The 27,097-nt window shown below is 47.7% G+C and overlaps 1 protein-coding gene across 1 annotated transcript in view; it reads left to right on the forward strand.

Moving 5' to 3' along the window:
• LOC146869567 (E3 ubiquitin-protein ligase TRIM39-like) overlaps positions 1–27,097 on the forward strand; it is a 164,672-nt gene that overhangs the window by 81,164 nt on the left and 56,411 nt on the right. Inside the window, exon 5 of the mRNA XM_085606262.1 lies at positions 13,840–13,949. Coding sequence (XP_085462388.1) covers positions 13,840–13,949 — 110 coding nt within the window. The remainder of the gene's footprint in view (positions 1–13,839; positions 13,950–27,097) is intronic.

Consider the following 27,097-nt stretch of genomic DNA (forward strand, 5'->3'; position numbering starts at 1 on the left):
AAAGGACGACCCTTAGGCAAAGCAGTGGTAACTGCATGGCTAATCTGTAGATCTCTAAAGGCCTCGGACTGCGCTAGTTGATACATGGTCTGCATATCAGCAAATGTTGCCAATTTACCCATCACCCACATGTCCCCCACTGTCGAAATCCCTATCATGTCCCACCTGTCAAAACCAGGGCATTTGCTGAGCTGACCCAACATGTCGGGCTCCCAGAGTGGCGTGGCCTTAGTAAGTGTATTATTCCAACCCCATTTTTTGTTGACTCCATGCCAAATCTCCACCGTGCGTGCCGTAGGCCCCGTGAGGGGAAGTTTGCTGAAGTTGTGTAAAGTGCCCTATTGTAACCACCCCGTCCCAAGAGCCAACGGTCTGTGCGAAAGTTTGGGTCGTCATGTTCCCTGTGCTCCCATTTATTGATTGCAATCAATTGAGAAGCTTGATAATAAAGCCGTATAATTAGGCAATGCAATACCTCCATCGTACCACCCCATCGTTAACTTTTTCATTGCTATGCGTGGGGCCCGTCCCTCCCAAAGTAGCTCTCGCACAGTGGCATCTATACCGGCAAAATTGGTGTTGGGGATCACACTGGGGGAGTTCTGCAGCACATAGAGGAAACGCGGTAGCGCTAACATTTTAAAAAGTGCGGCCCGTCCCAGGAGAGTCAGAGGGAGAGATCGCCAATGTTTGGCGTCAGATAGAAGACTGGTCAAGGGCATGAGCAAGTTTGACACGTGGAATGAGGTCGGGTCCGGGGTGATGAAGAAACAAAGATATTTGAAGCCCTGTGAAGTCACTGGTATACTGTATCCCCTAGGGTTATGCAGTGGGTCACCCCACAGGACGCAAAGCTGGGACTTAGCCCAGTTAATGGTATAGCCCGAGTGGGAACCAAATATGCGGCAAATATGGAGAAATTGACTGAGGGACCGCGTAGGCGAGGGTAAATAAAGGACCTAATTTCAGGTGGTAGAACCCCCGCATCAAAACTTTCAATATACATCTGCAGTAGATGGGGAGAGAGCTTGGATGCCATTGGTTTAAAAAATTCAATTGGTAGCCCGTCTGGTCCCATGGCTTTACCAGAACGCACATCCCGAATTACTTTCTGAATTTCGGTCTCCGTGATGTCGCCGTCAAGGGAGTCTCTGTCGTGTTCGGACAAGCAGGTGACTTTAATAGTCGACAGAAGTTCCGTAGCCATGGCAGACTGGGACGTCTCAGCGGGTGTATACACCAACGAGAAATAAGGGGTGAACGCATCGGTGATCTTCTGGGGGTCGGTGAGCAATTCCCCGTCATCTCCACAGATCGAGTGCACCCACCTAGATGCTCTTGTCTTTCTCTCCAACAGGCAAAAAGCCTGCCCATCCGCTCGCCATGATCATATATTTTGTGCCGGGTGGCGGTGTATCTAGCCTAAGCTGCTTCAGTCAGAAGCTGGTGATAATCTAGGCGCACCATGTCTAGCGAGTGTTGCGCCTCCAGATCAGGGGCAGCCGCCAGGACTTTTTCTTTAGCAAGGATTTCCTCCTCTAGCTCAACCACGCGATTTGTGAGTTCTCTCCTATGCCCCACCATAAGCGACAGGGCTCGGCCCTTCATAACGGCGCTGAATGCCCCCCACAGCACACATGCTGAAGTGTCCAACCCCACTTTTTCGGTGAAATAGTAATCGGCGTCTTTAAGCAGTGCCTCCCTAATGTGGGGTACCTTAAGTCCTCAAGGGTTTATGGTGAGAGTAGAGCGGCGCTTAGGTTGCACCAGGGTTAGTGTTGTGAGAATCGGAGAATGATCTGAGATTCCACGCGCAAGACAACTGAAAGCATAGAAAGCATAGAAGAACTGAACATGTGGTCAATACGTGAGTGACGCGTGCAGAGCCTGAATTGAAGAGGTAATGCTGCTAGCTGGTGATTAACTGCTCACAACTCCTATCGTTTTAAAAATCAATACCATTTGTGCTGTTTTTATCTTATTTTTATCGCTGCACCCATCTCGCTGCTATTCTTAAATTGTTCTGCTTATTTGCACATTTTACCTGCTACTTCCCTGGAGTGCTCCTTAAGCCCCGGTCCGACTCGACAAGTGCCGTTGAGCGGAGGGCTGGTCAGAGTCACTTCCTGGGCAGGTCATTTCTGGGTCAGCCAGTCAGCGCTCTAGATCTCACGCTGACTCTCTACTTAAACAGATGCACTTCCAATCGCGCAGCGGATGCGTGCAGAGCCTGAATTGAAGAGGTAATGCCGCTAGCTGGTGATTAACTGCTCACAACTCCTATCGTTTTAAAAATCAATACCATTTGTGCTGCTTTTATCTTATTTTTATCGCTGCACCCATCTCTCTGCTATTCTTAAATTGTTCTGCTTATTAGCACATTTTACCTGCTACTTTCCTGGACTGCTCCTTAAGCCCCGGTCCGACTCGGCAAGTGCCGTTGAGCGGAGGGCTGGTCGGAGTCACTTCCTGGGCAGGTCATTTCCGGGTCAGCCAGTCAGCGCTCTAGTTCTCACGCTGACTCTCTACTTAAACAGACGCACTTCCAATCGCGCAGCGGGCGCGCCAGCGGCGCGCCGAAGGCACGCCACAGGCAAGCCTGTCTGCGCCTCTCCGCGACCGGCTGGGACCTGGGGCCATTCCCCCTGGCGGTTTCTGTACCCCTATCCGCTATAGCACCCACTTTCTTAAAAGCCTAAGGGGCTCTATCCCTGCGCATTGCGCACACTCCATAAATCCTACTAAAGAGCCCTATGTTTGCCCTTCCTGCCACTTCACACTGTTACCCAGCTTCAAGGACCCCCACACACCCGCCCCACCTCTAAAGCTGCTTTTGCTGAATTGTCGCTCTCTCCCCAGACATTCTACGGAACTGCACCTCCTACTAGAATATCGTCAGCCAGACGTTCTATTCCTAACGGAAACCTGGCTACATAACAACTCTGAGCCAGATATTGTCCAGACCCTACCCCCAGGTTATCTTATACATAGAGCTGACCGTAAGACCTCCAGAGGCGGAGGATTAGCCATAATATATAAAATGTATATCAGCTGCCGTTCATCCTCAGAGGGCCCCCCCGACTGCGAAAGTATGCAATTTGCCCTGGAAATCTCCCCCACTTGTACCTTCTCTGGTCTTCTAATATATCGACCTCCCGGACCCATAGGCCAATTCCTCAAGCCCCTTCCTTCATTTGTGGCCGAACAAGCTGTAAATCTCGCAAATTTCACGCTGCTCGGCGACCTCAACATCCACTTAGATGACCCCTCTAATCTTTCCACTATGGAGCGATCTACTTGCCTTTCTGCCCTTCAAATTATTCAAAAGGGTTTCTCTTCCACCCACGACAAAGGCCACCTCCTCGATCCCGTTTTCAGTAATGCACAGAAACTATCAGTGGCCGCACCTATTCCACTCCCTTGGACTGATCACTTTTTATTTCCCATGACCTGGGAGACTACGTCCCCTAATCCTGCCCAGCAGTCTACTATCACCCTGGAGAGGAAATGGGCGAAGCTCTCTGCCAGCACTTGGTCCTCTACTCTGGCCATCAACAGACCCTCACATGACCCTAACCATGATCTGGCAAATAACAACTTCAATGCATGGATCCGTAACTCGCTGGACTCGCTCCTGCCTGAGGTACCGGCCCACAAGAAATTCAGGGAGAAATCGGCCCCGTGGTACACTCCTAGCCTAAGGAAAATCAAGCAATCCTGCAGACAACTAGAAAGAAGATGGAGATTAAACTACGAGGAATGTAGGAAATCTGAATACAAAGAAGCTTTAAGGTCCTACAAAGCTGAGATTAAATCAACCCAAATACACTTTTACGAGGACAAGATCAATGCCGCCGCTTCTGCCCCTAAAGAAATATTCAGAATAGCCAAATCCCTTTCTACCCTTCCCCAGGAACCTCCCAAAATGGAGGACGCCTCTCATCACTGTAACAAGCTAGCCGAATACTTCCATCAGAAAATTCAACTAATATGTCAGTCTTTTTCCCCTTATGTGCCCGTTCTCTTCGACTCTAGTTCCAGAACGACGAACTCTCTAGAAGAATTCCCCCTGCTAGACGAAAAAGATCTGGATATTCTTCTTACTAGGGTTACGTCTGGCTCTCCTACTGACCCTGCCTCTCCTCAACACCTTTCCCTGGTCCAGCACACGGTAGGCCCAGTTATTATTGACATACTTAACTCCTCCATTACCTCTGGTAGAGTTCCCCAGGCCTGGAAATGCGCCTAGGTCAGAGCTCCTTTAAAAAAACCTAATCTGGACTGTTCTAACCTGGCAAACTATCGCCCCATCTCCCTCCTCCCATGGCTGAGCAAATTGATTGAACGTCATATCAATTCTACCCTAGTCAATTTTTTTGAAGCCAATAATTTACTCCACGCCTCCCAAACAGGGTTCCGTCCCCAGCTAGGCACCGAGACGGCCCTGCTTGCTGTTACGGAAGAAGCCAGAAGACTTCTAGATCAGGGCGGATCAGCAGCTATTATTTTACTTGACCTTAGTGTCGCCTTCACACGGTCAACCATAACATCCTACTCGAACGGCTGACTAACATGGGGATAGGAAAGATGGCACTCACTTGGATTCAGTCCTCTCTAAAGGATCGCTTCCACCAAGTATTTGAGGGGACATCCATGTCCAAACCGTGGCCTCTTAACCGCGGGGTCCAGCAGGTATCCTCATTGAGCCACACCCTTTTTAATTCTTACATGGCCCCTCTAGCCGAGATAGTGCTTCCTTTCGGCATCAAAATAATCACCTACGCGGACGACACCCAACTGGTGGTGGCACTTAACCACCCCGAGGGTTCATCTGACGACCTAGGCCTCTGCCTAGAGGCAGTCGCCAATGGATGCGTCACTCCCACCTTAAATTAAATGGGGAAAAGTCCGAACTTATGTTCTTAGGAAAGACCCCCTCACCCTCCTCTTCTTTCGTCTGGCCACCCTGTCTTGGACCTATGCCCACTCCTAAGCAACAAATTAAAAGTCTCGGCATATGGCTTGACAGCTCCCTATGTTTTAATCATCAGACCACATGTTTTGGACTGTTACGAATGCTCAGGAAAATCCTCCCCCTACTCCCTTTCCAAGCCAGAAGAATCATGGTCCAAGCCTTGATTCTGTCCCGTTTGGATTACGGGAATGCACTTTACCTGGGCGCTCCTCAGTCCATCTTAAATAGGCTGCAGGTGATCCAAAACTGCGCTGCGCGTCACCTGGCACAGACTCCCCGAAGAAACTCAGCTAAGCCTGCCTTAATAAACCTACACTGGCTGCCCATCCATGTCAGGATACAGTTCAAAGCCATGTGCTTAGCACACAAAGCCATCTGGAAATATGGCTCCCATATTATTCAATCCTTGGTTGTGCCTTATCAACCCACCAGGACACTTCGTTCCAGTGCCACTTTCCTTGCCACGCCTCTGAAAGTCCAAAGAGCTAGATGGGGCGGACGCTCCTTCACTCTGAATGCCTCCAACCTTTGGAACACCCTCCCACTCACGCTTCGTAGTGAATCCAACATCTCACTCTTCCGTAAACACCTCAAGACACACCTCTTTCTATCAGCATTCCAGTGATACTCCTTCTTGTCATGCTCTCCGTGTCCATAAGCGCTAGGAGGCCTCCGGGTAGCTACGCGCTATATAAATATAATTTCATTCATTCATTCATTCATTTCATTCATTCATTGACTATTGTGGGCCCCAGAATAAAAAGTAAATTGCGTAGTGGTAGGGTTAAGACAACGCCATATATCCTCCAAGCGCAGATGAGAACTCAGACAGCGGAGATCCCGCTTGAGGGTCACTCCGAGGAGGAAGGCGACCTCTGGAGCCGTCCATTGCCAGGTTAAAGTCTCCTCCCAACACCAATAATCCCACTGGTAGGTCAAGTAGGAGCGCTCCAATGTCTCGCAACACTGGACGTTGTAGTCCAGGGGGTCATAAACAGACACGACATTGAATACCTGCCCCTCCCAAGTCCCCAAGAGCGCCACATATCTACTCTGTATAATTGCAACAATATCTCAGATGGGATTATTGAGACTATTTATAATTGTATGTACAGGACATTACAATCAACAAACAAAGGACAAGAGGCTTCAAATTATTCAATTGATGCGCCCATAGGCGTCATATATTTCAAGAAGATCAGAAAAATACAAATTGGTAGTAAAAGCACTGTTAGGTCTAAGTACCAAGGCAACCCTAAAGGAAAAGTGTACAAAGTGCTCGTGACAATGAAGTGACGGCGCAAGTGACAACGTGACCATTTGTACAATATATACAGGATAAAAGGTTCAAACATCAGATTATTCAATTGTTCATTTGATAGTTCTCAATATGTTAAAGAACCAAGAGGTCAAGAGGCGCCAAGGGAGTTTTGAGCTGGTGGGCAGAGGTCGACGGCGTTGCAATCCTATTTAATTAGGATCATCTTCAGGACCAGGGAAGTGCTGAGGAACGGAAGAGTGAGCTCCGGTGTCGAGGGGAATTCCAGGAGGACGTGAAGACTGGCCACGGAATGGTTCCAAATCAAATGGACTGTTCGTCAAGGGTGAGAGGTCTCACTCGTGGATGCGAAGCGGGGGAACAGAAGAGTAGGCGCAAGGATGCGCTTCAGTTCAATGCTGTTTGAGCGGGTCAAGGAATCGGGCGTAGGAATGAATCCAAGGTAAGAGGTCCGCCGAACCGCCACAGTCGTGTGCGGTCCACGATCAATCTACTCTGGTCATCCGACTAAGTCTTGTTTACAATATATTGACTTCCCCTACGTATAAGAGCACCCCAGCCCAACGTGAACCTGAAGTGAACCCTGAGTGACCGACCAGACGATAACCCCATCTATACAATGCCCCACATAAGTTGCTAATTAGATGCATCTCCTGAATTTAATTTAATTTAATTTTAATTTAATAACGATTTCTAAAGCGCCTGGTGACCCAAGGGCATCTCCGCGCTATAAGAATTGTGATCCTGTTGAGGGGGAGGGAGAGAGGAGAGACACTTATTGAGGGACTCTATTTCGGGAATAGGTGTGTCTTTAATTTTTTGCGGAATACCAGGTAGTTGGGTTCAAGTCTGAGGGAGCGAGGAAGAGCGTTCCATCCAGCAGCTGCTTGAACGGAGAATCGTCGTCCTCCTATGCGAGTCCTTTTGAATCTAGGAGAGTTGGCCAGGTTCTCATTCTGGGATCGTAGGGATCTGGGTGCTGTGTAGGGGGTGATCATGTTGCTAAGGATCGCCGGGCCAGATCCGTTGATCAGCTTATGTGTCGTGCACATGGCTTTGAATTGCACCCTTTGGCGCACAGGGAGCCAGTGCAGAGCTTTGAGGGCCGGCTTGGCGGACATTCTGGAGGGGAGGTTGGAGAGCAGGCGTGCTGCAGCGTTCTGTGTCCGCTGGAGTTTCGTCAGGGTGGCCTCAGGGGCTCCCAGGTAGACCAAATTGCTGTAGTCTAGGCGAGACAATACCAGTCCCTGGATAAGCAGTTTCCTGGAAGTAGGTGGCAGTAAGGGGAGAATCTTGCGGGTCGTGCACATGAGCCCGAAGCAGGTGCCCGAAGTTTTAGCTGCTTGTGTCTTCATAGAAAGCTCTGGTTCGAATTAGGACTATGTCTTGCGCCTGGCTCTTCAGGTACAGCACAACTACCCCCCGTTTAATCTTGTCGCCCAGGCCGTTAACGTCCCATGTGAGGAGTTTTAGTTCTAAGTGTGATCCCATATGTGCAGTGAAACGCGGACAGTTTTGTGTCCAGGGCCAAGCAACGGGCTCAGGATAGGGCAGTTGCGGCTGCAAAGTCAGGTGAGCATGCATTGTTGGAAAAAGTAAGCACACCCAGTGTTGGGATCCACCCGCAGGCAAGCAAATCCAACCATAAAACCCACATGTGTATCCCAGGGCGCTGTGGATAGAGTCAGAGTATGGAGTTGTCAAACCATACTGAAGATGTGAGGTTGCGTAAATCTAGTGGACCCAGTAACGTGAAAGAGAACAAGAAGCATCATTGCACAAGTACCAAGAGCAAGACACAAAAAACACTACCCCCCCTCCCATCCCCAACACCCACCCCCCACCCTGCATAACAGGCACCAAACCACCCGCCACCCCCAACTTGTAGAGTGCCTGTCGCCCACCCTCAACAGATTGGGGATTGTGATACAACCCCACTACCTGGGGCATCTAAATGTAAAAACGCTTACAACCCCGGCCATTTAACCCCACAACATATAGTTCCAACATCCTGAGAGGTTCTGCTGCAATAACATGACATCAACACCCTCGCAGCAAATCAGTAGCCTTACAAATGGTGATGCGTTCCAAGACAGTCTGTGTCTACGTAATACGTGCACAGGGAGCCCACCGACTCCATCGGCAGTCACTTATACTTGCTGTTCTGTGAACATTATCCCTCCGGGCTCCGATTCACAGATTCACCCCCGGGCGGAGACCCCTGCAGCTGTCATCGCCCGCCGGTAGCCCCAGAACCACCCACGGGCTTATGGGGATGCTTACCGACAGTTCCCCAGCCCTTGAGCCAGTCCCATGCATCCTCCGGTCTAATAAAGAACCACAGTTTACCATACGACTCGATCCGCAGCTTGGCCGGAAACAACATGGAGTACTCTATTTCTTGATCCCTCGGCGCGCGCTTCACTTCCAGGAAGCTACGCCTCTGTTTCTGAACTCTCAGGGTGAACTCGGGAAAGAAGGTGACTTCGCTGTTATCAATCACTAGTGGTGGGGCCGCCCTCGCCGTCTGGAGAATGGCATCTCTATCGCGGAAGTTAAACAACCTTGCCAGGAGAGGCCAGGGGGGTGCCCCAGGCTTGGGTCTGCCCCCAGGCACACGATGCGCACATTCAATTGAAAAGCACTTGGAGAAGCCTCTTGGCTGAAGCTGCTGGAGCATCAATTCCTCAACGAAGAGGTCAGCTGACTGACCCTCTGTCCGTTGCGGCACACCTAAAATTCAGACGTTATTACGTCTCCTGCGGCCATCGTAGTCATCAAGTTGCAGGGTCAGCGTCTCCTGTGCATTTTGGAGTTCAGACACTTGACGCTTGAGAAGGACTGTATCGTTTTTCAGTGCTTTTGTGGCATCCTCGATAGCCCTGACGCGGTCTGACATTTTCCTCATGTCCGCTCTTATCAAAGATACCTCTGTGGCGACTGTGTCGATACGGGCTTCAAGTGAGGTTCACACCGTCGTTGTATCCGATAGGATGCCCTGCAGTGTAGGTTCCAACTGCTCCCCCGTTGGCTTGGGGTTCGATTGCTCCCCCTCATGGCCCTTCTGCCACGCAAATTTCTCCAGCTTCGCTTGAACCGCATTATGACCACTGTGGCCGATCGCCAGTGTGCCAATGGTGGGCTCAAGATGCCGGGGAAGGGAGGGTGTCGAGCCGCGCCAGCTACTCACCGCTGCCTGCAGTGGGTATTAGCCCACACCGCCCTGACGCTTTTCCACCGGCTGGGCTCTCACCGCCCGTTTAGAGGAGTTCCAATAAGCACCACGCCGGCAACACAGCAGTATCTTGTGGCCACCACTCCCTGGGGGGATGTACCACTGTCGGGTGAGGATGAAGTTGTGTCACCGTCCCCTCCACTGGAGTCAAGGCGCGAATAGGGCCCCCAAGGTCTCACCTCCACCCCAAGGTGTGGGGGGGGGGAGGAGGGATTGCTGGCTCAGGTCACACACGGTCGGAATAGTGGAGCGACTCCATCCATGCGCAGGAGGCCCTGTCGTAAACGGTCACAGTTCCGTTGTGCCAGGCTGGGCTTCTCTGATCGCAGGGGGGGCATCTCTGAGCTTACCGCTACTGTTGTGTACTGCAACACTTCGTGGAGGCACCACTTGATGGATGGGCCAGAGTAACGGCCGTGAGGCTTCACAGGTCGCGTTGACAATGCGTGCCTGCCGTTGGATTTTGCCGCTCCCGGGGTGAGGGAGAAATCAGGCTGCAAGGGCCCGTACCCCTCACCACAGCCGCGGCATCGATTTTTATTGCACACGTGCAGGAAGGAACACAGGGCCGCAGGAGCCTACGAAACACACCGGAGGGCGCCTCCCAGCCAAGGTGCCTCCGATTAAGGCCGTACTTAACCCAGCCGTGGGGTAAGGCGAGGCACCACCGCGGGCGATATTGGCCAGGGCACGATGAAGATTGACGGATTAATCGGGAGTGGCGTGACAGAGCTCAACTACCGTGCAGCCATTTCCCTCGCCAGTTGGCCACGCCCTCCACCCCACCTCCATTCTTTAGGATTCTTGAATGCACGTACCATGACTGAGTGCAAGAACTGGCATATAATGATACAAGCTCTTTTACATCTTTTTTTGTGGATCTGTGGGAATTAACAGATCGTGTAGAATTGGACTGATCGGGAAGGGGTGGAGGGGGGCGGGAAGATTGGGGTCATTTTTAATGTATCATTTTAATGTGTAATATTGTTTTGAAGACGAGCGTCTATACGTTAGTAAACTTTGACTTGATTTGAAACTCCTGCCACTTGTCTACTTAGCGGAGTTACAGTACAAATTAATGGGCCTTGTTGCCATAGAGAATCACTGATGATCACAAAGTAATGCAATGATTTCCTTAATTATTCAAAGGCCTGCAAGAATTTAAAGGTTTGCAGATAACATACTAATGTAAATGATGCAAAAAAACCTGTAGCACAGAATCGTAGAAGAGTAATAATACATTTCCAGCAGAAAGTTGAAGAGATGCAAAACTTGCTAGAATAAGACATTAGAGAACTAGTACTGGGACCAACTAAATGGGTGTCCCCTACTGTAACATTGCCCAAAAAAGAAACAAGATTTGCATTTGTGTCGACATTTATTGCCCCTGTAAGGTTTAATAAGACCCAGGCTAAGGCAGACATAAATCAGCACAAAAATCACGGTAATGACTATTTATTCTATAGCATAAACTTTCGATCACTCCCCAAACACAAGTCAGACATTTTCGACCTCTTGGTCAATGAACACCCTACGCCATTTTTCTTACGGAAACCTGGTTACAGGATTCCTCAGGACTGGACATTGCGTTTGCTTTACCTCCCAATTACTTAATAGTTAGAAGAGACAGGAGTTTAAAAATGGGTGGGGGTATTGCTATTATTTACAAAGATTACTACACTTGCAAATTTGAAGACTTACCTTTTATTGGCTGTGAGGCTGCACTATTTAAACTTATCATTAGTCCTCAGGTTACTCTTTCTGGTATCTTGCTTTATTGCCCCCCCGGGAACGGCTGGGGTATGGGGTACTCTTTTCCATACTGACACCAGTCCAACAGTACATGAGGACTTCTCATCAGCCTATTATAAGTACGACCCCTCAGGCTAGTAGATACAGCCACTAGCAATCTAATAACTTGGGCACCTTTAGACATCAACTCTTTTAGGCAACTTTTGAATAGCTTGAAATCTGGTTCTCCCAGGGACCCCGTCCCTCTTTCTGTCCTCCAGAAATTTGAAACTTCATCCCTTATGCTAATCATACTTGTCATAGGTTTTAATGTTTATGTTCAGAGCAGTTGAACAAGCTAGGCGAAGAAAATAGCACATATTTTACTGGACGCAGCATCAGAATAAATTATTTCAATGCAAAGACTGTACAGCACATTCTGAATCTGACAGTTTCCATTCTCTTTATGTGGCTCATATTTTACTTTATGCTTGTTGTTTAGATTGTTTTTTTGTTTTTACTTTTCTTTGCTTTTCTTTTTCACTGCACTCTTTTTAGGTCTCGATTAGACAGCGCATGCACTGTCTCGAAGAGACTGTTGTATTCAATATGTGGGCTTCAGCCCACCCATAGGCTTCCCATTTGCTGGCTCTTTCGTCGCACTTCTATTCTTTCTCCCAGTTTGTCCATGGCATTCATGCGTCATGCCTCTTCTTGTGTTTAGCCTTCCCGAGAGCATGGACCAAGTACTAGTCTACACACTACTCCCGTTTTAGGACCTCCTTTGTTCTTTGTTTTTGAACACTTCACATGAGCGCTCGTGTTTTCACTCGCTCCGTTCTCCGTTTGCTGTTGCCTCTTTCAGTATTCTTCCTAGAGCTCCGTTTCTGTAAATAGACATGTAAATCTTGTTTAGAAGTGTGTGCAGTGGAAAGGTTTGCCTCCTAGTTTGTTAAAAGATTTCCTCTTTACTGTTCCCATATGCTTCCTTTTATAAGCACTGGGGGAGGATATGGCTTAACTGCTTGATCGGCCGACTTTGAAGCTGGAGACTGAGTTTGAGTCTCGGCGGCAGGCTCAACATGCTGCGATTCTGGACAAATCCTGGCTCATTTTATACTTGCAATGTTTGCTGCTTGCCACCGCCCGTAGTTATTTTCACCCGATGTGTGCAGTGGAAAAGCTTGCCTCCTACTTTGACAGCTTTCTTCTTTACTGTTTCCCCATGCTTCCTTTTATAAACACCTGGAGAGGATGTGGCTTAACTACTTGGGCGGCCAACTTTGAAGCTTAGAAACCAAATTTGAGGCTTGGCGTCGGCTCAATATCCTGTGATTCTGGGCAATTACTTTCTCTGTTCCTAAAAATTAATGAATGCAACAGGTACAACACTCCAATACCTTCGGATCCAGTTGGTGCTATATAAAACTGCAAAACAAAAAAGGTGGTTTCTTGCTGAATAGTCTGGAATGCTTTTAAAATAGGCATGATTTGTTTATTTGTTGTATTGATTTTGCAATTAAAAATTATTACACACTCAGTTAGTTCACATGCTCAGTCCAACAGCCATTCTACACGTCTACAGGCTTCATGCTTTTTTACTTCACTTTCAGCCATGCTGAACAGCAGATGTGCTGCTGTTCAACATGGGTAAAAGACAATACCATTGACCATGCCAATAGCTCTCGGATTGCTTAGACCCATTGGCTTTGCAAAGCTTGTTCTTTGTTTACAGTCTATCTTTTGCCTTTCTTTTTCTTTAAGGCTTCCTTTTTTCCTCTTTTTGACATGTATATCGATTTCTTGGTATTGGTTTTCATCTTAATTTGCAAATTGTATTTTATGAAACAGTATTTTGATGTTCATTGGAACAGTATGGTTTGATGAGTTGAAACATGCGGTGTTCAGAAGATCGCATGTCTGAATCATAGCAAGACGAACTCAGGCTTCCTTTCTTCTGACATTGCTAAATTGAGTATCATTAATGTGGGTTATTGTGCTCATTTTTTATAGGATTTAGAAACCGTGGAAGTGTGATATAATGCACTATAAACTTTTTTTGTTTTTTAAATCATATTTATAGCTTTTCTACAACTTATTTTTTGTTTTTTCACTTTAAGTCATTGGTGAAATATTTTACTTGTATGAAAGTAAATGATACTATTTAAAGCATTAACATATTCTGTATTATGCAGTACATCTGGCACTGTTTGTTTTTCCCTCACTGTATATCTTCCATCTCCCATTCTTATCTTTGAGCTGCATCTCATTTCTTCATCCGACAGTCCAGATTCCCAGTCATGCACTTGCCTTTGGGTTCTTTACACACGAAGGTCTTATATTCCTTACTTATCTCATATTAGCGTTGCTAGTCCTTCCATAACTGTGGGAAGTCTTCTTCATCAAGTATCTCACGGTACAGGCTCCCTTTTTGTTTGAAAACCACTGTTCCATTCCTCATTTTTCCTGTGTTGAATGCTGGCTGCACACTCCCTACCTATTTACAAAGTTTAACTTCCTTTCATTTATCAGACACAATACAGGATTACTCAAGTACCGTTACTCTTACCTTCGGCACAGATGAGCATTTAATAGCATCCACTCTTTTCTCTCCTCAAGGTGTGACAATATGAATGCTCAGCATGCGACTCACAGTACTATTAAGGAGACAGAAGAGGAGACAGACAAGGCAAAGGAAGATGATCTGCAGAAAATATTTCAAAAACTGGGTGAGAAACCACAGACTATAAAGGATGTCCAGTAAACAGTAAATGTCTTCATTTATGAGATCACCAATGTATTCAGTTGGCAGATGTGTTGTTTCTAAGACACATAAATACCAACATATGAAAGAGCTTCAATGGATCAAAGCTAATAATACAATTAATGCAGTAATATATATAGCTTTGAACGAAAGGGGGTTGTTATTTGAGAGGGCGTGGAAGCCCCACGCAAACAATAGACACAATCGTTGTCAGAGTGTACCTCAAAAGTCACTAAATAAACCTGTGCTTCACCTTCTGGTAGTGTGACATAACGCAGCCAGGCTTAACTGTAAAGTAGTTATGCAGCAGTCATACAGTAAAAAAGTGAAAACCTAACACAAGAAAATTACAACCCAATTTACACAAGTAGAGTAAATATTAATTAATAAAATAATATTAGAAAAACAAAAATCCAATCGGCAGAACCAGAGGTATGAATTTTTTGCAAGGTTTTAGGTGAAATTGGCACCAAAAAGCACAAAGAGCTAACTGCGGTGGTCTGGTTGCGCTGACCTGGGACAAAGTCACAAGTTCGGGCTGACCGCGATAGAGCAGGGACCGGGTACAGGACCCAGTTCGGCATGCTGAGAGTTGCATCTTTTTGTCCATGGTGCAGGTCTGTGAGGTTCTGTGTCGTTCTGTGCTGCATTGGTCCTAGTGAGGCTGGTGATCCAGGTCTGCATGGGGCTGCAATGTGAGGTTCTGCTTGGTCAGCTGCATCGGTTCTGTGGAAGCTGCCGATCAGGAGCTGTGCGGTCCTGTGATGTGAGGTCCTACAACGTTCTGCACCGCGCTGCGTCAGATCTGGTAAGACCTTCAGTCACGCACAGATGAGTACAGAACTTGGGGGATGAGGTAGGGTCCAGGGCTCACTCCCACAGAGGTCATTGGAGAAGACCAGGTCAGGTACAGTTGGGTTTGGTCAGCTGGAAAGCAGGGCAGTCCTCTGGAAGATTGTTGTGTCCCTATGTCAAAGTAAAAAAAACGTATTAAGCGCACAAATCACCTGAAAGGTCTCATGGCGCTTGCAAAGAGTCCGTGTGGGCTAGCGATCAGAATTAAACAACATTATTGATAGCCAAATAACCTGATTTTTAGTTCCCTCCAAAAAAGCTTATGATCCGAGATGGAAAGAAGATGAGATGGCAACTTATTCCAGAGGTCGTGGCAAGAAAGGAAAAAGATCGACCCCCGTTTCTCACAGTGCGAATTAGTCACGGAGTGAGGAGATGTTTTGTGCTGGATCTTTAGGAGTCTACCTGGCTGATACCAGTTTTGTTTTTTGGCTAAGTAACCAGGTCCGGTTTGTGTATGCTCTTGTGGGTAAGGCATAGAATTTTAAAACAACCTCTCTTTTTTTACCGGGAGCCAGTGAAGAATCCTCCGACTAGGGGCTGATGGAGTTCTCAATGGAAGATTTAAAATGAGTCTGTCAACCATATTCTGTAAGATCTGAAGTTCTGAGTATAGATCTTCATTTATGGAGGCTAGTAAGGCATTCCCGTAGCCCAGACGACTTACAATAAGTCTCTGTACTAATGGTTTTCTGGATTCAATTGGGATCCACTTAAAGATTTTGCGTAATTTCCACAAAATCCCATAGCAGGTGCCTATTACAAGATTTACATGATTTTTCATTGACAACTTATTCTCAATCGTTATTCCGAGATTGCACACTGCTTGTTTAGGGGATGGGCATGGGCCCAGCACTTGAGGCCACCAATCATTAGACCATTACTCTTCGGCCTTGCCAAACAGGATGATCTCTGTCTTGCTGCTGTTGAGCTGTAAATTGTGTTGATGTGGATCATACAATTTTAAAACGGATAGTTGTGTCTGTAGGGTCAGGACCAAACTTGATTAGCAGCTGGGTGTCATCAGCGTATGACACTGCCTCAAAGCCATAGGACCTAATTACCCTGGCCAAAGGTGTTACATAAAGGTTGAAAAGCACTGGGCTCAGGATGGAGCCCTGAGGGACTACAATGCTTACAGACCTACTACGTGAGGTCAGGGTACCTATTTGTACTGTTGTTGTACGGTTCATTAGATAGTTCTTGAACCAGTTCAGGGCCTTTCCCCTGACTCCCACCTCCTAAAGCTGTTGTTCAGGTGTTCAGCCAACTGACTCTTTGAGTCACTTCTGGGGTGTCAGGGTTCAAGGCAAGCAATTCTAATCTTTTTTTCTTCGGATAGCAGGGCAGTCCTTCTGAATCTTACACAGTACCAGGAGTGTTTTGATGAAATGTTCTGAAGGGGCCACTTTTATCCTTGGTGCCAGCCATTGTGTGGAAAAATTCCCTGAGCTACGCCCAAACTGGTTCTGGTCAGTTCTTCCCCTGGGCCTGGATCCACACTCTAGGGAGACAAAGGCCAGGCCAGGCCTGGTGTCATATTCTTTTATGTGTGCTGCAGACAGGTTCCTTTGGTGTATTATCAGGGCAGTGTACAGCCCTGCAGTAGCCCACCTGTCAGGAAGACCCTCTCCCCTCACAGGCCTCTTTTGTCTCAATCTCTGGAAGCAATACACAACCCACAACAGGAGAGCTATTCACCGACCTGTGACCCAGGCACAGTTGGATTGGGCAACTTTCTAAAAGTGGAATTTTCAAAATGTTATCTTAAAATCCAACTTTACCTTTAAAGAGGATTTAAAATAACAATTCATTTGCGTGAACATAATTTTTCTATCTGTTCCCAAACTGAAGTTAGCACTTATTTAGTGTAATAAGGCAACCAAGTGTTAGTCTATGGGAGAGATAGCCTTACAGTATTGAAAAAAAAAATTAAGGAGTTTTTCACTGCCAGGAACTATAAAATGTAAACTCGTATGTCCTACTTTTAAAATACCATGCACCCTGCCCTAGGGGAGGTTGGCCTACTTTAGGGATGACTTATAAGTATCAAACAAGCCTTTGCAATGCAATAGGTCTTGCATTTGCAGGACTTTGAGCTATTGGCATTGTTAAATGACAATGCCTTTTATTTATGTGTTGGTTTTTAAAACATAAATCAAAGGCATTGTCATTTACAATGTAAATAGCTTAAACTCTCGCTAATGCCAGACCTATTGCATTGCAAATGTTTGTTATGAGCTTAGTGGGGCCTGGGTGACACTGCCCACGTCCAGCCAGAAACCAGGAAAGGGGAATTTGTGGTGAGTGAACGGATAAGCAGTCTTTGGAGCCAGAAAAGGGCTGCAGCTGTTCTTTCCAGCTCCCCCTCTCCATCCCTACGGTGTGTGCCGGAGCATGGGGAGGGAGAGTGCCTCTCGGGCTTGCTCTCTCTGGAGGCTGAGCTGGGAGGAGGGACGGGTAACTGCTGCTGGCTGCGGGGCTCCTTCCTATGAACGTGGGGAATGGAGAACAGGAAGGAAATGCTACGTTTCCAGGCTGAGGAGCAGCACAGACTCTGTAAAGGGACAGCGTGCGGAATTTGTGGACCCATAGTGCCGATAGTGGAAGCAGAGCCACTGTCATAAGAGAGCAAGAATAAATAATTAACAAGCGGTGCATAACGATGTACGTGAGGTGGGTGTCATAGTAATTAAATGTAAAAAGAACATCAAATCGTGTTCCGGGCTGATTGGAAAGTGAAAGCGCGCAGGTCCCACTGAATGTTGTATGAAAGCATGTTGTGCCTGCAGTAAGAGACACTCTTGAAAGAAAGCAGTGCTTACAGACTAAATAAGACCTACCCTGTAACAACAGAAGTAAAAGGGCCAGTCCTCATGGGAGGTTAGAAATGAAGATAAGGCGGTACTAAGGAGGGACTAACAAGCCTATTAACGAATCAGAAGGTAGCATTTACAAAGGACAATGGCACAAGCCAATGTAAAATGTGGGTGGAGATGGCGGAGCTTCAAGTCCATACTCGAATACAGCATGCCTGGTAGAGCCTAGCTTTTTAGCTCGACCTAAAAAGGAAAGTTTGGGCTTGGGAAAAGGGTTATTTATTGACAGTTTAAAACTGCACTGCAGGCTGCAGTGGCAGGACTGAGATATTTTTTACAGTGCTACATTAGTGGGTGGCACAATGCGTTCAGCAGCCCACTAGTAGCATTTAATTTACAGTCACTGGGTACATGTACTAGAGACTTATCAGTAAATTAAGTGTACCATGTTTAGAAGGGAGGGCACAAGCACAATGCGACTGGTTAGCAGGGAAAAAGTGTGCCAAAGTGTACCATGGGAGGCTCAGCCTCCCATTGGTGGGTGTGTCATATGTTAAATGGCGAAGTGGGTTAGCGGTTGTGCACACCGTTTCCGTTAAAGCCTCTGAAGAGAAGCATATGGAGCTTCGAAACGCGTCCGGCAAATCCACTACGGAGCGGCTCCTGCGAGCGGATCCCCGTCCCTACCTACACATAAATCAAGCTGCTGGTCGAGTGCTACTTACAGGTGGACACCTTTGGAGCAGAATATAACACGCGGCCGTCCAGCCGCGGAGTATGCATCACCCCGGAAGTCTTGGGGGCCACGAAAGTGGAACAGCAGCCGTACATAGGATCGAGGACGGGCCCACTTGCAGGGTCCATATAGGACTTGATTATGTGCTTTCCGCACTACACTTCCCATAATGCACAGTCTCATTTGAGCCTCCCATTGGTGGGTGTGTCATATGTTAAATGGCGAAGTGGGTTAGCGGTTGTGCACACCGTTTCCGTTAAAGCCTCTGAAGAGAAGCATATGGAGCTTCGAAACGCGTCCGGCAAATCCACTACGGAGCGGCTCCTGCGAGCGGATCCCCGTCCCTACCTACACATAAATCAAGCTGCTGGTCGAGTGCTACTTACAGGTGGACACCTTTGGAGCAGAATATAACACGCGGCCGTCCAGCCGCGGAGTATGCATCACCCCGGAAGTCTTAGGGGCCACGAAAGTGGAACAGCAGCCGTACATAGGATCAAGGACGGGCCCACTTGCAGGGTCCATATAGGACTTGATTATGTGCTTTCCGCACTACACTTCCCATAATGCACAGTCTCATTTGAGCCTCCCATTGGTGGGTGTGTCATATGTTAAATGGCGAAGTGGGTTAGCGGTTGTGCACACCGTTTCCGTTAAAGCCTCTGAAGAGAAGCATATGGAGCTTCGAAATGCGTCAGGCAAATCCACTACGGAGCGGCTCCTGCGAGCGGATCCCCGTCCCTACCTACACATAAATCAAGCTGCTGGTCGAGTGCTACTTACAGGTGGACACCTTTGGAGCAGAATATAACACGCGGCCGTCCAGCCGCGGAGTATGCACCACCCCGGAAGTCTTGGGGGCCACGAAAGTGGAACAGCAGCCGTACATAGGATCGAGGACGGGCCCACTTGCAGGGTCCATATAGGACTTGATTATGTGCTTTCCGCACTACACTTCCCATAATGCACAGTCTCATTTGAGCCTCCCATTGGTGGGTGTGTCATATGTTAAATGGCGAAGTGGGTTAGCGGTTGTGCACACCGTTTCCGTTAAAGCCTCTGAAGAGAAGCATATGGAGCTTCGAAACGCGTCCGGCAAATCCACTACGGAGCGGCTCCTGCGAGCGGATCCCCGTCCCTACCTACACATAAATCAAGCTGCTGGTCGAGTGCTACTTACAGGTGGACACCTTTGGAGCAGAATATAACACGCGGCCGTCCAGCCGTGGAGTATGCATCACCCCGGAAGTCTTGGGGGCCACGAAAGTGGAACAGCAGCCGTACATAGGATCGAGGACGGGCCCACTTGCAGGGTCCATATAGGACTTGATTATGTGCTTTCCGCACTACACTTCCCATAATGCACAGTCTCATTTGAGCCTCCCATTGGTGGGTGTGTCATATGTTAAATGGCGAAGTGGGTTAGCGGTTGTGCACACCGTTTCCGTTAAAGCCTCTGAAGAGAAGCATATGGAGCTTCGAAACGCGTCAGGCAAATCCACTACTGAGCGGCTCCTGCGAGCGGATCCCCGTCCCTACCTACACATAAATCAAGCTGCTGGTTGAGTGCTACTTACAGGTGGACACCTTTGGAGCAGAATATAACACGCGGCCGTCCAGCCGCGGAGTATGCACCACCCCGGAAGTCTTGGGGGCCACGAAAGTGGAACAGCAGCCGTACATAGGATCGAGGACGGGCCCACTTGCAGGGTCCATCTAGGACTTGATTATGTGCTTTCCGCACTACACTTCCCATAATGCACAGTCTCATTTGAGCCTCCCATTGGTGGGTGTGTCATATGTTAAATGGCGAAGTGGGTTAGCGGTTGTGCACACCGTTTCCGTTAAAGCCTCTGAAGAGAAGCATATGGAGCTTCGAAACGCGTCAGGCAAATCCACTACGGAGCGGCTCCTGCGAGCGGATCCCCGTCCCTACCTACACATAAATCAAGCTGCTGGTCGAGTGCTACTTACAGGTGGACACCTTTGGAGCAGAATATAACACGCGGCCGTCCAGCCGCGGAGTATGCACCACCCCGGAAGTCTTGGGGGCCACGAAAGTGGAACAGCAGCCGTACATAGGATCGAGGACGGGCCCACTTGCAGGGTCCATATAGGACTTGATTATGTGCTTTCCGCACTACACTTCCCATAATGCACAGTCTCATTTGAGCCTCCCATTGGTGGGTGTGTCATATGTTAAATGGCGAAGTGGGTTAGCGGTTGTGCACACCGTTTCCGTTAAAGCCTCTGAAGAGAAGCATATGGAGCTTCGAAACGCGTCAGGCAAATCCACTACTGAGCGGCTCCTGCGAGCGGATCCCCGTCCCTACCTACACATAAATCAAGCTGCTGGTTGAGTGCTACTTACAGGTGGACACCTTTGGAGCAGAATATAACACGCGGCCGTCCAGCCGCGGAGTATGCACCACCCCGGAAGTCTTGGGGGCCACGAAAGTGGAACAGCAGCTGTACATAGGATCGAGGACGGGCCCACTTGCAGGGTCCATATAGGACTTGATTATGTGCTTTCCGCACTACACTTCCCATAATGCACAGTCTCATTTGAGCCTCCCATTGGTGGGTGTGTCATATGTTAAATGGCGAAGTGGGTTAGCGGTTGTGCACACCGTTTCCGTTAAAGCCTCTGAAGAGAAGCATATGGAGCTTCGAAACGCGTCAGGCAAATCCACTACTGAGCGGCTCCTGCGAGCGGATCCCCGTCCCTACCTACACATAAATCAAGCTGCTGGTTGAGTGCTACTTACAGGTGGACACCTTTGGAGCAGAATATAACACGCGGCCGTCCAGCCGCGGAGTATGCACCACCCCGGAAGTCTTGGGGGCCACGAAAGTGGAACAGCAGCTGTACATAGGATCGAGGACGGGCCCACTTGCAGGGTCCATATAGGACTTGATTATGTGCTTTCCGCACTACACTTCCCATAATGCACAGTCTCATTTGAGCCTCCCATTGGTGGGTGTGTCATATGTTAAATGGCGAAGTGGGTTAGCGGTTGTGCACACCGTTTCCGTTAAAGCCTCTGAAGAGAAGCATATGGAGATTCGAAACGCGTCAGGCAAATCCACTACGGAGCGGCTCCTGCGAGCGGATCCCCGTCCCTACCTACACATAAATCAAGCTGCTGGTCGAGTGCTACTTACAGGTGGACATATATATATATATTACCTACTGGCGGTCGCCAGTAGGTAGTTATAGTTAGGACCACGTTTCCATAGGAAAACCTCAACATTCTATTTTGAATAACTTTGGCGCCGGTCGACGAATCCTCGCGAATTTCTCAAAATAGGTGGGGCGCTACGCTCCGCTCCTACCCTGAAAGTCTCGGGGGGATTCGTCAAGCGGGGGCTGAGATAAAAGGGGGGTCCCAAAACGCGTTTTTCCCATGCATTTTTCCATAGGACCTTTAGAACGAGCTACAGCCCGAACGGCTGAACAGAATTACTAGAAATTTGGCAGAGAGGTAGTCCCTAGGTCAAGGAAGTGCCTTTTGTAGGTTTGGTGTAAATCTGTTCAGTAGATTCTGAGAAAATAGCCTTTAAATCAATATATATATCTGAGCCCGCTTACGGTACGCTTACCGTACGCTTACCGTACGCTTACCGTAAGCTTACGGTGGCGTGCGCGAGCGCGATTCTGATTGGCTCTTAGATCTTAGTAAACATTCGAATCGGCCGAAACCAGGAAGCGGCGTCCGCCATTTTGTCTCTCGCACTGAGTGTTGTTTATCAAACATGATGGCCAAAAACATGTTACGGGGCTGTTTTGACAACTCCCTCCCACATAGTCATGTTGAGGGAGTCCCCAAACATCCCCCAAGAGCAAAAACGGTTTTATTTTTTTTTCGGCAATTTCGCGGGGTACGCTTACCGTACGCTTACCGTACGCTTACCGTAAGCTTACGGTAAAAAAATAAAAATAAAAAAAACACTATCCACACTTACCCCACCCCCTGTGCTTTTGGTGGCCGCAGGCCACCAAATGTGCAGGGCTTATTAATAGAGAAAAAAAACGTAATTTTGGCAACATGAAATTATAAAATCGAAATAAAAAAAACACTATCCACATTGACCTCACCCCCTGTGCTTTTGGTGGCCGAAGGCCACCAAATGTACAGGGCTTATTAAAGTTGATAAAAACCGTGCACGGAACGAACTGCGTTAAGTGGGCGCGCACGCCACAAATGGCGTAAAGTAACTTAGCATTTAAAAAACCGTACAAATTCACTGAAAAAACCATAGGTTTCACACACGTTATAGTTAGGAAATAGCATTTAAAAAACCTTGCTAATTCACTGAAAAAACCATAGGTTTCACACATGTTATAGTTAGCTGGACATTTTACTGATAAAAAACCAATGAAATTCCCCCGTTATAGTTACTGTAGGCAACTATAACTCACGCGACCGTAATCCTCTGCTGATGACATATGTGTCTTTATGAAAAAAAAATATTTGTAATATATGTATAGCTAAAATTTAATGGAAGAAGATATGGGCAAATAAGTGTCTAAATACAGTATTAGCATCAGCAGAGGATTGCGGTCGCGTGAGTTATAGTTGCCTACAGTAACTATAACGGGGGAATTTCATTGGTTTTTTATCAGTAAAATGTCCAGCTAACTATAACATGTGTGAAACCTATGGTTTTTTCAGTGAATATATATATATATATATATATATATATATGAAAAAATCGTTATCAAGCTTTATTTTTGTTTAATGTTTTTACATATTAGCACTTGTTTTCTCTGCAGTAGCTACAATTCAAGGTCCTGACGAAAGCTAGGATTCTAATATCCACCAGCTGAAACATGTAGACCTGGACATCTTACAGTTATTTGTTAAAGCTGTACATGCACTGTTTTTATTGACACCAAGACATTGCCCAAATAAATATTTTTGTGCCTTGGTAGTCATTTTTAACAGCACTTTTTCAATTCACTATCACTAGCACTGCAACCATCACCCTTTAAATAATTACCACGCTTTCTACGAGCTAAGAAGTATACTGGTACTCACTTCTGGGACAACTGTGTAACCACTACCTTTATTTCTTTATAGGTGTGTGGTTCACTGGCAGCTCCCATAGTTCCCAGATGATGAAGCAAGCCACCTTGGTGGGTGATGGGAACTTAGACTTTTTTGTTTAGACTCCATTATTTTTCTAGTTCCATGGTCTTTGTTGTGTCAGTGTCAGGGTCATATACAACACTAGACCGACAGTTTTTTACGTTTATTGTAAAATTATGGGGTGACCTTTCATTTGAGAGAGGTGCAGGTCCAACAAACTCTGTACCACCGGCTTCCAACTTTGAAGTTGTGAAAATGCTTGTCTATGTGTTCATCCAGTGTCCTGGTCCGCAGTGTCGACCTCATGAGGATAAGAGTCAGAGTGGACCTGTTACTTGACCAGGGACATGTTGAAAGCTGAAAGTTCAGTAACTGACTTAAATCTATTTAGTAGACTTGAATCTTTTCTAAAGGTTCAGGTGAGTCCTACAAGAGACCCAAAGTTCTGCCATTAGCAAGTGGTGCCTGGCTTCAATTTTAATACATAATAAGAATACTGTACTGAATCGTTCAGATATTCTTATGGCTTGATTTAGAGGAGTCCAGCATTGAGATATTTCTAGTAAATTGGCTGATGTTCCACACCCTGTTTCTTTCTGATGGTAGGGGAAACATTTTGGGCAGGCCCAACACCATCCTATTTCAAGAGTTCCATCGCTTTTTATTCTGTAAGGCCTTTTTGGCGGGTTGGTAGCCAAAGGTGTGTCAAACTCTAAATCCCTCCCATTAGTCCTTAAATTGCGCCATTAGGGGCTGATTTATGAAAGGATTTTGCTCTCGCAGAGTCTAAGCTACACTGAAGTTCAGGCTTTGAGTGGCAACAACCACACTTCCACTGTGGTAAAATGACATGTCGCAAATAGATTTGTAACTCACTGTATTCATGTTTATTTTGTTTTATATTTTTTTGTGGTTGTGTGAAGCAGACTTGATCCATAAGGTGTTTGAGTAACGAGGTCAAGATGAACAGTTTTAGACAGTCATTTGCCATACACAGGTGGGAAATGTATCAATTTCACAAAAGAAAATACATTCCAGGTTGGTACCTAGTAAACTTAGAGCACATGGAGATCACAATTATAATATATACAATATCCATACTTAAATTCTTCTAATTTTAAATTTCTGTATAATAGGAATTGTTTGAACTGCAGTTGTCACTGCCCTACAGAGACCACGTCAGCTCGCTTTAAGTCCTAATAAAATGGGGGGGGGTTTGAAGGGGACACTGCCCACTTCCCTGTGGCTCGCAAGAGTTCCTACCAATGGCTTACAATTGTCCCTGCAGTAACAAACCAATGATGGTGTACCCCAAAAGGACTGGCATCCATCCACAAAGTGGTATCTGTTCTCAATGGAGAGTTTCTACTTCCAAATTTTAAAATACTCAAAGTCTGACTGCCTCCCTGATATCCCTGCACGTTATAGCTTTTTTTATATTATTACCTGCACCCTGGTCCCCTAAACGGCTAGGAGCTGTAATGTCAGCATTTTGGGAATGCAAACACTGGGATTGACATTTTGCACAGTGAACGATTGGTACATACCTTACAGTGCAAAACAAAGGTATCTAGCACAACTCTTCTGTGCCAACAGAAATACTTAGTACTTCACACCTAAAGTCATTTACCTGTCTAGTCTCCTAATGTTGCAAAAATACTGGTAATTGTTAGAAATGGGATTTCTGGTTGGCTAGGGCTTGCGCCAAAGCCAGACAGAAACCACCACTCTAGTCAGGGCAAGGAAGTTACACGCCAAAGATAACCCCTGCTCACCCCCTTGGTAGCTTGGCACGAGCAGACAGGCTTATCCCTGAGGCGATGTGTAAAGCGTTTGCGCGCGCACCCAGCAACAACACCCAAGGCCCACCACAAAGGAAACTCCACACAAGGTATTCTATAAAAATAGCCTTTGTATTATACACAACACATTAGATAAAAACACACACTCTACAATGAGCCAACAGGCACGGGCAGAATTTACAAGGGATTATATATACAGGGGACAGGGCCACATGGACCACTGTCAGGAATTAGCACTTTTTAGAAATAGCACTTAGAACATAGGAATAAAACTTTAGAACATAGCACATACAATCACTGTAGTACTAAAAATAGAACACGTAGCACACAACCAGTAACTACTGGTATCAGGTAAGTACCACCTACGCAACCCTAACCACCTTAGGAAAATATTGCGCAGGGAATCAGGACCTCACTAGCACCACCTGTACTAGGGAGAAAACAACCACCTAAGTATCACAATACCTGTAGGGGTAAACACACTTTACACATGATGCATCACATTCAGAGGTGTAGAACAAGGGAAAAACATGATGCATAAAATACATTCAGCGGTGTAAAGCAAAGCACATGACGCATAAACACATTCAGAGGTGCAGGAAAGGAACAATAGCGCCAAAACTCACATCAGCCACCACCTGTGGCAGTCCCTAGGCCAACTGGCCTTGTTGGGGCTAGGACACCCTGTCCAGATAAGGCTGCGCCAGCTGCGCAAGCCAAGAGCGTAGAGTTCCCAACCTAAACGTTGCAGCTGCCCACTAAGTGCTGGGCAGCTGGAGGAATGAGCGTGGCACCACTGTGCCCTTTAAAACAACTCTGTTGCTCCCGTGGAGCCTCCCTGGGCTCTAAAACAATTAAAATGCCCCCTAGAGCCTTCGTGGCCCTAAATGTTACTGTGGGCAAGGGGGGAGTGACCCGCTGCCATCTGGGGCCGCCCCGTCACGAAACAACTGGTGCCCCCTTTAGGTGGAGCCTCGATGGGCTCTCGCAAACCTTGCCCCGTCGTTGGAGCGCCACGCGCTCAGAAACTACAACAATGCCCCCGAGTACGTGGGAGCCTTCTAGGCTCGAGGACAACGTGCCCAGTCGTTGGAGCCTTCACGGCTCTGAACAAATTGGCCCTGTTCGTTGGAGCGCTCTGGGCGCTCTGAGCACAAGGATGCCCTGTACACGTTGGAGCCACGGGGCTCTGATTCTGCCCCCGCACCCCCAGCACATGCGCGGAGTCCCCCAGCCCTCTTAAACACTCACCGGGCTGTCTGCAGGGGACTCCCGCGTCGTCTCTCTCTCCGCTCGGGGGGGGGGGGGGGGGAAGAAGGCTTCCTAGGCTTTTCCTGAACCGCGGAGGGGGCAGGCACCGATAACGTGCCTCGCGCCCCCCTCCACACAAGCTCCGGCCACGCTCTCCTCACGGTCCAGCGCGGGGTGGGCTCCCGCCTGGATCTCCGGCTCCTCCGACTTGGCTGCGACCGCGTCGCTCCGTAGGAGGCGGGGTAGGCTCCCGCCCTCCTCTCCTCAGTTCCGGTTGTCCCGGAGGCCCGCCCGCCAGCCCGCCTGACTTCCGGTAAGCCCGGGCCGCGACGGTGATTCCAACTTTCGGGCAGGAAGAGGGGAAGGCTCCCTCGATTATAAAACACTATCCCGCGGGGTGGGCACCCGCTTCCAGTTACTGCAATGTCCCTGGCAGGGTGGGCACCTGCCAGAAGACTCTAGAATCGGCACAAGCGGGGCACACGCCGGGTGGGCACCGGCTAACAGAATCAAAGCGCTCCTAGCGCTACGGCCAAAAATGAAAGCGCTTTCAGCGC

The sequence above is a fragment of the Triturus cristatus genome, chromosome 1_1 (assembly GCF_964204655.1).
Source record: "Triturus cristatus chromosome 1_1, aTriCri1.1, whole genome shotgun sequence".
In the NCBI taxonomy this organism is placed as follows: Eukaryota; Metazoa; Chordata; class Amphibia; order Caudata; family Salamandridae; genus Triturus; species Triturus cristatus.